Source organism: Polypterus senegalus, chromosome 14 (genome assembly GCF_016835505.1).
Source record: "Polypterus senegalus isolate Bchr_013 chromosome 14, ASM1683550v1, whole genome shotgun sequence".
NCBI lineage: Eukaryota > Metazoa > Chordata > Cladistia > Polypteriformes > Polypteridae > Polypterus > Polypterus senegalus.
Window position 1 is genome coordinate 145,362,085 of NC_053167.1, and position 12,892 is coordinate 145,374,976.

Consider the following 12,892-nt stretch of genomic DNA (forward strand, 5'->3'; position numbering starts at 1 on the left):
GCTGCCAAACGTGGAGGGCGCGGATGAGGGGGGGCACCGCAGAGCAGCAGCTGCTGTGATGTCCAACACGGCAGACTTTGTGACCCGCATCTGTGCCCGCGTGCCCATATACCACCCCACCCTTCGCTCCAAGAATGGCTCAAAAAAGCACCAACCCACAGCACCCCCGACTAACACAGACACGCGCACTCCCCGAAGCACGAGGGGTATTGGGAGGGGCTAGACGAGTGGCGGACACGCCCACTCCGCGGGCTCGGCTGGACTGCTGTGATTTTGGCAGGAGGAAGATGCGGTGAGGCGGCGCAGATCTGAAGAGCCGAGAGAGTCGAGGTGCGTGTGGGGTTGAGTATAGGGGGGTTTATATGGGGGTCACGAAAAAGAAGGGGCGCAGGAGTATGGGGGGGTTGGGCCGGTTGAGGCTCTTCAATGTGTGGGCACAAAGGACTGAACAGCGGGGACGAGCGAGCGGCGACGGGCAGCAAACCCTGCTGAGCACGACGGACTTTAAGGGGCAGCAAAGTGAAAAAAGTCTTTATGTTATATAGCGCCTTCCCGGAGCGACCACCACCGCATTACCGTCATGGTGCAGTTTCACTGTCAGCGCTCGTTCAGGATCACAAACCGAGTCAACGGAGGGGCTTCAGGCGGCGAATCAAAGTCTCAAGTAAACGGCGACATTTAAAGAGTCGCGCATCCGTCCAGAATTTCAGAGCTTTAGGGAGCCAAGCAGAACACCCTGGACGGGGCGGCGGCGCACCCGTTGCTGTCCAATCCGCCTGTCATTGGGAAATAACAATATAAATATAAAGAATTATTATTTTTATTAAGCAGAGGAAGAAAACGGGAGCTCCCGTGGATAAACCCGTTCAGACAAAGGGGACACAGTGAGAGCCGCACAGACGGTGGGTGGCCGTCGTGGCAACAGCAGCCATGTCCCTGCGGCCACAGGCGTTCCTAACCTCCCGTGTGTCCTGAACGGGCAGCCCGGCTGGTGTGCGGTCCTCGGTCGGAGCCGTTAAGCCACGCGCTGTTCGTCTCTCGTTCTGCCATTCAAACGGCCGGTCATGGACAGGGGGTCCCGAATATAAGGCGCCCTTTCAGCGTACAGAGGATACGACGAGGAAAGGCTCTTATTACAGCCCAGTCCACTCGCTAATGACGCCCACACATCGGCCCGATCTACAACACCTCGGCCAATGTACCTGATCGTAATAAAATCCGAGTACCCCAGTGACGGGTCTTCTGACCGGCGGATATACTCAGTGGAACCCCCGCCTGGGGCGGCCGAGGGCAAGGGGCGGAGGTCGTGCCCGATTAACGTCAGGCCTTCACTATTTATGGAGCTCACAGTCTGCATTTCTCTGTTTGGGTCTTATATAGCACCTTTCTAGGTGATCGCCGTCTAAGTACAATTGCTTTCCTACTTGGAGGTCGCCTGGCCATTTTATATAGCGCCACTCCAGAGGGGCATATGGAGAATACATCGGAGGGACTTTGAGCCTGGCACTTTTACATTGCAATACTGGGCGCCAACCAGTAGGGGCACACTGAGTAAAGTGAGAGCCCCGTTGGAGCAGATTTAAACTTCAAGAAGAAGAAGAATAATAATAAAGTCGCTGAGGCCCAGTTGGCTCTCACTGTCACACCCATGGAAATAGCCAACTGGATGAGAATTGAATGTCACCGTCACCAACCCAAAATGGTGCCAAGCAGCAGCACCAGAACACAAAAATATTGGAGAGTCTGAAAGACCCTGCTGTTGAGCATGTGACTCGTGTGTGTGTCTGTAGAAGGTCCAAGTGCTGGTCTCCTGCTCCATTGCCAGCATGGCACCCCCACTGGTGCGTTTGGCTCAATCACTGGACGGAGTCTCCAGTCCAGTATGGTCCCGGCTGAGAAGTGTCAGCCTTTGTAAAATGAGGACCACCAGATTAGTGTGCCAGACTCGAGGCTGCATCACCACTGTCCAATATCCTAGGATTTCCAGTTGGATCTTCTCCATCCCTTTCGCCATGACACTTCAGGGGGTCCCAAGCCTGCCAATGCCACTAGACCATCTCCTCCTCCTCCTCCTCCTCAGATGGTGTGCCCACCAGGTTTGTCGATGTGTTCTTTGACCACTCAGTGATGTCCCAGTTGTGGTCAACATTTCATCCTTGTTGTCAGGCACCTCAACACTAGTGACCTGTCATTGTCCCTGTCACCTGCTTGGCCTGCCATTTCATTGGTCAGCCTCCTCATCCTCTGATGCCCCCTCCCCCATCTTTCTTGAACTTGGCAGCTTGTCCATCAACATGTCCTCAGGTGGCTGCTGTTGACTGCCACTCCTCCCGCTGCCAACTAGCGGATGTGTGTGGGCCTGCGAGGTTGTGTTGGCATATGTGGCATTTGGTCTTGTGGTCTTTGTGATCAGCAGGTGGGGGTCACACCACACAGCTGGCAATACCACCAATTACTGTTCAGATCTGTGAAAGGCGCTATATAACATGAAGCTCTGCTAATGACAGTAGAGCCTCTCATCCCCTAAGTGACACTAAGTGCAGTAAGACCACCCAGCTCATCCTTGATTCAAGGGCCTTATGGAGGCTGCAGCTGAGAAAGGCGCTATATAAAACTCGGACCAATCTGATTGGATCACAGGAGTGCTTACTGACGGTCCTAACACATGGCTGCTTTCTGGTGCTGCCCCCTAATGGTACCCAGCCGACTGTCAGTGTGCCCACTTAATACCCACACAGTAAAGTCACCTCTGTAAGTGTTTCTAGAATTCTTTGTGCCCAGTGTTAACGTAACTCTGTCTCAGTGTTGTTCAATCTGCTCTGTTCGTGTTAAATAAAAAACTCGCGCTAGTGTCGTTTAAACTCTCACTCTCCTGACAAAACGTTTCACCTTTAGTAAGTCACTAACTCGGATTAGGGTTAGTGTTAGTGTTAGGGTTAGGGTTAGGGTTAGGGTTAGGGTTAGTGTTAGGGTTAGGGTTAGGGTTAACACCGTACCAGTGTGACTCAGATCTACAAAGAGTGGACACAAAACTGTGACTGTGCAGATTGAACACCGAGTGGCAGCTCATCATACAAGTGAAGAGTGAAGGCAAACTCTGAGCAGTGCATCCACTGGAATACACATTTAAAAGTCTAACACGTTGACATTTTAGTAACATTTCTGGACAAAAGAATTCCAGTTATATATTTCTTGTGTTAAGGGTTTAAAAATGTTAATAAATCAAATCTACACATACTTTACTTTTATTGAGCAAAAAATAAATAAATAAAAAATCTGAATTAATATGAAAATGTCCTCAGAATGTCGACAATACAAACAACATTTTAGATTTGACTAAATACGACTCCAATAACTTCCTGTCAGTAATTCCACTCGGACAGAAATCCAGTAGAAGTTGACATCAAACAGTGGAGAAGCAGCACATCCATGCAGTCATCTGCCATAGTTGTCAAATATCAGTCAGTCGGTCAGTCGGTCGGTCAGTCAGTCAGTCAGTCGGTCAGCGTGAAGCTCTCTTACTCTCGAGGACTCTCGTCCTGCCTACATCAATGGTGTAGAAGTTTACGAGTCCAGTCAGATGTTAAATTAAAATCCGAGTGAGCTGTGAAAAGGGAACCAACCACCCGACAGGGGATGAGATTCTTGTGAAGGACTACATAAAAGTTGTCAGTCTGGTCTTGGCTTCTTCCTACAGCAAGCAGGTATGGCTGCCGTCCTTCTCTTTGCTGAACAGGCTCGTCAATGTAAGACTATAAAGGTACAAGAAAGCATTACATTAATAATCAACTAGGCGTACTAAGAACACGGATCTACAAATGCACTTCACACACGCCATTACCTTACGACGCACAGCATGGCGATCAGCAGCACTGATGTGGCAGTTGGTTGTCTTGCCTCCCAGTCGAGGTGGATGGAGATGAACGAGTAACAGCAGAGCGGCCAAGTCACTGTCCCATTCTGACAAGAACGGCGATGAATTAATGAAGAATGAGCCGTAACCCATCTTCTACATTTGTTGCCACACAGGTCTTATAACCAAAGCCTAATAAAATCTTTGTTTCTGATATAATAACAAGGTAATCGTATACACAAATACAACTCACTGCCATTGTCGTCACCGATTGTCTGTTTTCTTGCTGATGACATGAGGGACGCACAGCAGGAGTTAAAGTCAAGCCCATGGCTTCCTCAGCGATTCCTGGCGTTCCCAGCAATGTCTTTATCAGCGGTTTCAGGGTTGAAGAGGACTGTGAAGTCTTAGTTAACCTTTAAAAGCACCAAAAACTTGCATATCAGGACCACCAGTTAATTTCACAACATGCCAATCGCTGGATAAGCCTGCCAGTCCCCTTTGGTGTCTAAAAGGTGGGTGAAAGGTTTTCAGAATATCTACGGTCTTATCTGGGTCGTGGACAAGTCCATGTCTGTTATGGAACGTCTCCTTCATCTTAAAGAAGATCTGAAGTATGGCGATGGCCGCTGTCACTGCGTCTTCTTCAAGGAAGGTCCTCCCAATACGACGAGATGTATTGCTCTGCACCATCTTTAGTCGCCAGGTCCGCCGTCAACATCATGGAGGTGCTGCTGCACAATTAAGAGACAAAAGATTCCCTTCAAAGTGAAATACACAAGAGAGTTCAAAACCAGTACACTCACTCACTCACTCACATGGGCCTTCGTGGAGTACGGATCTGGCGATGCTGGAATATCAAAGGCAGGCTGCGCTCTTTGGTTCTGTGTAGGAATCCGCCTTAAAATGATTGAAAGGACTTCAAAAGAAAGGTGGATTCAGTCAGCATTTTGAAGATCAACAGCTGGCACATCCCAAAATACGGCCGGACTGCGTGATTATGTAATTCAGTATGGGAATATTAAACGTTAAATTGAGATCAAACTAAATGGACTTGGCCATGCACCTCCACCATGTGTCCAACCAGTATGTCGACAAGAACACGCCTGGTCTCACTTGTCAGAGTGTTTGTGGACCCGCAAGTATGGCATCGCCACCGGCTTTGTGGTTTAAGGCCGACCTTCAAAACAACTCCGATACACGAGTTCTGAATTCAGTATTTAAAGCTGTGAACCGAGTAGATGTGACTAACAATAGAGACTTTAAGTGACTTCTACAAATGTAGAGAGAGACCAACGTTAGAACTAAAGGGCACAAAATGGACAATGCGAACAAACAGAGCAAGACATGCTGTAGGATTACCCTTGGGATTAATAAAGGATCGACAAAAAAAGCAAATGCAATGCAGACATCAAATTTAAAACCTCTTTGGCGGCAGCTGCTGAATCTTCTCATTGTTTTGGACCGGTTGGCCGGATGCTCCGGTGTTTGTCCTTATCTAGCCGTTCATCAAGTGACCTGCACCAAAGTATCAGCGCAGGAACGGCTCTCTGGAGCGAACATCTGCAATCCATCCATCCATCCATCCATTTTCTAACCCGCTGAATCCGCATACAGGGTCACGGGGGTCTGCTGGAGCCAACCCCAGCCAACACAGGGCACGAGGCAGGAACCAATCCTGGGCAGGGTGCCAACCCACCACAGGGCCAATTTAGAATCGCCAATCCACCTAAGCTGCATGCCTTTGGATTGTGGGAGGAAACCATCTGCAATTCTGGAAGGCAAAATGAGGATATGAAAAAACGAAAGAGAAGAGGAGCAAACCGACCAGCATTGTAGTCTCGGACTGTTAACATCATGTCAGGTTGTGCTTGAAGTGAATCGTGTAGGATGTCCTCCTCAACGTCACGTTCAGTGTCATCATGAATACGAAGTGCTGTCCCAATTTCTTGTGAACTAAAACATGAAGAATGAAAAGGACTCCGAGTTCTACAGCAAAGAACTCCAATCAGATATGAAACTTACGCTCATTTATGAAGTCCACATTTGTAAACCCATCTTGAGGAGTTCCAGAACTGAACTTTAACAAGCATGTCTTACGCCTGAATGAGCGACAGTAAAAACGCACAAAATGAGAACAACTGGCGTTTAAAATAAAGAGCGCGTATGCCCGACATAAAAGAAGATCTCTTAGAGCTCCGTGGATTCGCGTTTTCTCTTTTAACTTCCATGACGTCACATACACGGCTCTTGGACACGAGACGTTCGCGACCAGCACACAGGACTTTTCCAACCGGCCACGTCACGTTATATGCCAGTTAAACGGATTTCTCGTAACACACTCGCTACACAAACACGCACTTTACATGCAAATTTAAAACGGAAGGCCGGTCTTTACGCCGTTTTCACGCCTGCTTCAGTGCTGTCCGCTAGACAAACGTACCTCGCCTGGCGTTAAAAGAAGCCACGAAAACCTGCTCGATATAAAATAGAGGCACAGACAAGTACTGGAATTGTAATACTATTCAAAGTTAACGGTGGATTACTGCGTAATTTAAGTTATGGAGAAAACAGGTCGAAAGAAATAAATGAAGTTCATGACAGCTGATATAAAATGACCAGGGTGCTCTGTTTTAAGGCATTGACCTCGTGTGGTGCTCTTCAGAATCGTAAAATGGCGTCTAAAAGAGAAGCACGATAACAATGAACTATTTCAACTAGGAAGGTACGTGCAGCAAATCTCCCAACAAGTTGTACGCACTTCTTCATAAAACCATAAATGAAAGCAACAACCAATCGACGTACGGATTATTTCACCTGCCTCAGAACTTGTCTTCCCGCCCAATGAATGGGAGGAGCTTCATTTAACTTCTCGCCAGTGTTTTCTGATTGGACACAATGAAAGAACTCACTTACCGGTGACTGTTAACTATGTCGGTGTGAAGGACATTTTAATGAACACTGGAGTCAACTCTGACATGATGTTCAGTTCATCGTAATGACAATTCATGGTGGCTCTAAACTCCGGACTGACCCCAACTCTCTCTTCTGTTTCTTTTGCCTGCGCCACCTCCACCTACTCAAAGCATCCTGATGCTCCAACAATGATGGACTAAAAGGCAGAGGTCTACATGACCATCATCATCATCAAGTCCGTCCGTGAGAGCCCTAAACCCACAGAGGACTGTTTCATTTACGTTAGGTAGAATGCCCAGAGGGGTCTGGTCAGGGGGTCTCGTGGTCTGGAATCCCCACAGATTTTATTTTTTTCTCCGGCCGCCTGGAGTTTTTTTTTTGTTTTTTCTGTCCCCCCGGCCATTGGACCACCTCACTCTTATTCGATGTTAATTAATGTTGACTTATTTTGTTTTCTTATTGTCTTTTATTTTCTGTTCTTCATTATGTAAAGCACTTTGAGTTACTGTTTGTATGAAATAAATGGTGTTGATGAGTAACACTGGAAATTCAACAGTAGCAGTTCTGCTGTGCACTGGCTCACCCTGGCCCTGACGAAAGGCGCTACATCAAGTAAGTTCGACCTCACGTCTATTTGGCTTTGTTTCCCAGAATGCAGCGCTCACGTGGCAAGAACACTAATGATGGGCTGACACGACGTTTTGATGGTGAGCAGCGGGATGCCCGTCAGGCACAGGCTCGTCTGGCAAATGGGCTGCAGCAGCTGGAGGATGCCCGGCTTTACCACCTCAACAACATGCTGCGTGAGCAGAAACACGTCCAGCAGGACCTGCGGCGCCTCAAAAAGGGTGAGTCCAAGTGCCAGTGGTGGGCGCCAATTCAGTGGGTGACTGGCATCATGCCAGCTGACATTCAATTTTCCTGCTGCAGGCACTGTGAGTGGAAAGAGCAGCTGCACCCCGGGCACCCAGCCTCTGCAGCGCCAGCACGTGCGGGCCTCGCTGGCTGGCACTCAGGCTTCTGTACCCAGAACTAATAGCAGTGCCAACAGGTAAGCTCCTCATCAGCTTGGCCCATAAGCCTCCTTGTCTGCCGCTACGCTGCCATCTCATTGGGTGTTTTTCCTCTGCACCTTTAGGTCCCTGCAGGCCCGGGTCGAAGAGTTCATCAACCCAGGGAAGGCGGAGCCCGAGACAGACAGCGCTGGGCATGAGGAGGGCACCAGCGACTCGGAGGTTCTACAGGAAGTCCGGTCAGAGCCCTCATCACCTGTCAGCAGCCTGAGCTTTGACCCCAATGTCATGGCGCCCGACGGCCACCTGCGTACCATCCACGTCCTGCCCAGCTTCTCCGAGGCCCTACGTGAGGCCCGCAAAGCCCGCTACATCCGCCACAGGCGCCCACTGGAGTCGGAGCGAGAGCTGACCATGCAGCAGATATTCCAGAGGGGGCAAAGTCCTGTGAACCAACCACCCAGTGATGGCAACAGATGAACTATGGGACACAATGGGCAGCTGAGTGTTGGTGAGATGGGCGATTTGAGTCTTTACATTCTGCTTTGTTCCTTTATAAACAATAAAGATGACTGATGGCACCTGTAGTTGGCATTTCAGCTGAAGTGCTCCTCTGCCCAGCCTGGCAGCTGGCACCAGAAAACAAGCACAGCACTGTGAGCAATTCAGAGGGCTGTGGACTGAATGGGGGGCACACTTACTCCTGGCGAATGGGATTTCTGTGCCATCTAATAACTTTTTGGTGATCTGAGGTGGGGGGGGCACAAAGCTCACAGAGTGCTACTGCCCATGAGCCCATGTGGGGACCCCCCCAACAACATACAGGGCTAAACAAGCTCATTCGTGTCACAGCTGCGTGGGTGGAGGTGCCAGCAACATTACCTTTGGGTGCCCTCAGAGAGCAGTCAACAGCACTTTGGGTGTTTAAAGCAAATTGTGTTAGGAAGGAAAAGAGCCAAGAAGCTCCTTGTCATCTTATATAGCGCCTGGCACAGGAAGAGCAAACTGTGCATAAGAGCTGCGGAATAAACTTCCCAGAATGACCTGCAAAGAGGGGCTTGGGGAATGAAGTTGGCACCCAGTGACACGACACGACTCGTCATCCACAGCGCCAGTGCCAGCTGAAGGCAAACAGAGTGAGACGGGAACTTGGAATGAGCATCTGGTGTTGAAAGGCGCTACATGAAGGACGAGCCTGCAGACCCCCCGCTCCCACCCTGTATATCTGTTATATAGCGCCTTTCACATCTATTAATGTATTTTATAGTACATTTCACATACAATACCATTTAATTTTGTGAAGCCCAAAATCACACAAGGAGTGCCCTGCCTTTTGACAGCCCCCCCAGCCTTGACTCTCTAAGGAGAAGAGGAAAAACTTCCCAAAAAAATAACCTTGTAGGGTAAAAATGGAAGAAACCTCAGGAAAGGCAGTCTAGAGAGAGACCCCCGTCCAGGTAGGTTGGGCATGCAGTCAAGTCAAGCCAAGTCAAGTTGGGGAGCCTGCACTGGTACAGCGTGGTGCCGCACCAAACCACACGACGAAACAACTCGGGATCCCGGTTGGCAACCCCCCAGGCAGACACGAGGTCCAGTCCCACCCTCTATCTGCCACAGCCAGGTGTTATGTGGGCAACCCCTTGGCCTGGTCCACCCACTCGGGTCCCCAACAATGAGGGTCCTACGAGCTGGATCACCCTCGGGTAATGGTGCCACATGGCCGTAGTGCCGTAACTGACGCTCCCTCACAACGCAGGTCATGTGCCTCATTCAGGACTCCATGAGCAACACAAAGTCAAACCAACGGTACTCAAGGATTTTCCGGAGAGACACACATGAAGGAGTCGAGTCTTCGTCTCAGGTCACAGGTAGCGTCCATGTCTCGCAACCATATAGCAAGACAGGAAGCGCCAGGATGACCCAGAACTTATGTCCAGTGTTTCCAAGGGCATGCAGTGGGTGTCAAAAAGAGCCTTTCACATCTTCTGTTTATCTGTCGGTTATATAGTGCCTTCTTACATTTTTGTCTATTCTATTTTGCCTGTCATATACAGTATATCTGTATCTATTATATAGTGCCTTTCACACTATACTAACTAACTAACTATCCAGGGGCGCAGCCAGGGCTTCATTTCGGGGGTTGGCGGTCTAAGTAAGCTCGTGAATTCTACCTCCGTTATTATATAGCTCCTTTTCCAGCCACCCATCTCTGCGCCTCAGTCGCCCGCCCGCAGCTGACTGCAGTTCAGAAGGCGGTGATTGACAGCCTGTCCTACCAATCACGGTTATCAGTGATCGCCACGCGCTCTCTCCCTCGCTCTCTCTATTTCTTTAATGCCCTCCCCAGTCGCCGCTCCGTTTTCGTTGCCCCGTTGCAGGTCTGCTTGTCGCCTCGTTTTGTTTCGGGTTACCCCCCGGGGTTCTGTGACGGTTCTTGCCCAGTTAGGCGCCATAGCAGACAGACATCCTTTCTTTTATAAAGCAGCACACGAGCGGCGCTGCGGGCTCTTTCCTCATTAAAAAGTTCTGCCATCCTGCGCGCTGCTTCCTCCAGGTCAGTGAGGGCGGCTTTGTACGTCGTGATGCTGGCATCACTCGCGCCCGAGGGCGGCAGGTTGGCACAGCCCGTGTGGCACTGGCACGTTCTCCTCGTGTGCAAGTGCCCTTTCCTTCCACGTGCCTGAGTGAAGCAAACTGCCCCGCCTACCTGGCAATGCGCTGATCCGCCAGTGTCACGCTATGTCCGGCTGGCAGGCAGCGACCCCGTGGTGGGGGGGATTGGAATCTTTCCGGGCAGCCTGTTGTGGCCCCGCCTTCTCCGCCCACGGCCCCGCCCACTCGCCCTGTCCTCCCGCTCCTTGCGTTTCCTTTCTCGCTCCTTCACTTCCTTCTGACTGCCACAATGGCCTCCTGGCTGCGGGTTTTGGCTTCACGGACGGGGTCGGCGGTGCCCCGCATTTGCTCAGCTCGGCAGATACACGGAGCGGGAGAGGAAGTGCGGCTGAACCGACTGCAGGGGGCGCACCAGGGTAGGTAGCGGCGCTCGGCTGCCCGACGTGTCCGGTCTTGTGTCTGCAGCCCCCTCTCGTGTCACTCAGCTACAGGTGGCCCGCTGCCCGTCACTGACACGGCTAAGGGGGGCACTTCTAACTGCTGTGACCTTTGTTCTCTTTCAGGAGTGGCCGAAGTCGTCATGAATCGCCCGGCGGCCCGCAACGCCCTGGGGACGACCTTTGTCAATCAGGTGACTGGCCGATGTCACTTTAGTCGCCAAATCTCCACGTGGTCTTGATACGGTGTCGTTGGTCAGTGCTGGCCGCTATTGTTCCTGTCACCCTCACTCACCCCACTGTTCCTTTTGTTAGATGTCCAGTGTGGTGGATGGTCTGCGCCATGATGACCAGCTGCGGGTGGTCCTGTTCAAGAGCGAACTCCAAGGGGTCTTTTGTGCAGGTGACAGTGATTTGTGGTCCTGAAACGGGGGCACCTCCTGTCCAAATGTTCCACTACTGCTTTGTCCTCTCTTGCCAGGTGCCGACCTGAAGGAGCGGGCACAGATGGACCCCAGCGAAGTGGAGCTCTTTGTGCACGGACTGCGGGCACTCATGAGTGAGATTGGTGGGTATGCAGCACAGCTTGGTGACATTTTCTGTGTCTGTCACTGTCCGAGTGATTGGCACTCAGGTCCCTCACCTGTCCACCATTCTGCAGGGTACTGATTCAGCTGGCATTTATGAAAAACTGATATGGACCTGCTTCCTGTTTTTGTGGGTATTAAATTGGCATACTTTGGGCATTTGCCTATAAGCAGTTTCTTGCCATTTTACATGCATTGGGCGTCTACCACACCATGGGGGCCCATTGGCTGTTGCCCCCCTCACCAAGAAACACATGGGTGTGCAAATTTAATGAGCCTTCATGGCAGTGAGGATGCCCCCTTGTCGTTTTCCTAGAGACTGACATTTAGTATTGGGGAATAAAACTCTTAGTGTGGCACTGCCATCAGCCCCAGTGATAGCCCAGTTATCCAGCAATCCCAAACCAATGTTTTTACCATGCTGAGAGGGCCAAGTGACTGTTTGCCACTCTACCCCCTGCATATGAACTGCTCATGCCAATGCCAGTCACTGAAGTCCACCTCTTGTCCCCTCAGCACAGCTGCCCATGCCAACTATCGCTGCCATGGATGGATATGCTCTGGGAGGAGGCCTGGAGCTGGCACTGGCCTGTGACATTCGCACCGCAGGTGAGACCAGCAGACCCCCATCTGGGCACAATGCCCCCCCCATGCTTGGTACCCACCTAACTCTTCCTATTTTTCTGCCAGCCTTCTCGGCAAAGCTGGGGTTGATCGAGACGTCCAGAGGGCTGCTCCCGGGTGCAGGTAGGAGAGTGAAGGGGCACAAGGGGGGGCAATGTTGTGCCAGTCTGACCATCCTGTTCTGCAGGGGGCACTCAGCGACTGCCACGGACAATCGGCCTGAGCCAAGCCAAGGAGCTCATCTTCACCGGCCGACAAATCGACGGGCAGCGGGCTGCGGCCCTAGGGCTGGTCAACAAGGCGGTGGCACAGAATGACGCCGGGGACGCCGCGTACCGAGAAGCTCTGCTGCTGGCCAGCGAGATCCTCCCTCAGGTGAGCTGTGGGCCGACGCCACTGAAGGGCACGCAGGTGGGCCTCAGGACTGACCCTGTCCACTCTCCACAGGCTCCGGTGGCCGTGCGCATGGCTAAGCGGGCGCTGACCGGCGGTTCACAGGTACGAGTTACAGGTGGGCGAGGGGGACGGCTGGTGGCTTGATGCCCGAGCTGCACTGACCTCCTCTCGTCTCATTCCAGGTGGACCTGGTGACCGGACTGGCCATCGAAGGCATGTGCTATGCCCAGGTAGGTGGGCAGTGCCATCAGCGGGGGTCGGACCCCGGGCTGTCTTAATAATTCCTCCTCCTCGTGCAGGTCATACCCACAATGGACAGACTGGAAGGGATGGCCGCCTTCATGCAGAAACGGCCCCCCCGCTTCAGTGGCCAGTGAGAGTCACCCATGTGTTCTAATAAAGCCATCTGAGTAAGCCAGCGTCTGATGATGGACTTCACCTCACACAAGTCGG

At 51.4% G+C, this 12,892-nt stretch overlaps 2 protein-coding genes across 2 annotated transcripts; both read left to right on the plus strand.

Annotated features, from left to right (window-relative positions):
- The first annotated feature begins 233 nt into the window (after positions 1 to 233).
- Positions 234 to 8,363, plus strand: LOC120543493 (coiled-coil domain-containing protein 190). Its single transcript, XM_039776567.1, has 4 exons — positions 234 to 330; positions 7,421 to 7,617; positions 7,700 to 7,820; positions 7,908 to 8,363. The coding sequence occupies exons 2-4, from the start codon at positions 7,422 to 7,424 to the stop codon at positions 8,260 to 8,262; spliced, it is 672 nt and encodes a 223-aa protein (XP_039632501.1). The 5' UTR covers positions 234 to 330; position 7,421; the 3' UTR covers positions 8,263 to 8,363.
- A 2,239-nt stretch (positions 8,364 to 10,602) lies between these two features.
- echdc2 (enoyl CoA hydratase domain containing 2) lies at positions 10,603 to 12,853 on the plus strand. Its single transcript, XM_039776566.1, has 10 exons — positions 10,603 to 10,811; positions 10,959 to 11,026; positions 11,148 to 11,235; positions 11,314 to 11,400; positions 11,936 to 12,028; positions 12,110 to 12,166; positions 12,231 to 12,418; positions 12,491 to 12,541; positions 12,622 to 12,669; positions 12,739 to 12,853. Exons 1-10 carry the CDS (start codon positions 10,685 to 10,687, stop codon positions 12,814 to 12,816), a joined length of 885 nt encoding a protein of 294 aa, XP_039632500.1. The 5' UTR covers positions 10,603 to 10,684; the 3' UTR covers positions 12,817 to 12,853.
- Positions 12,854 to 12,892: the final 39 nt, after the last annotated feature.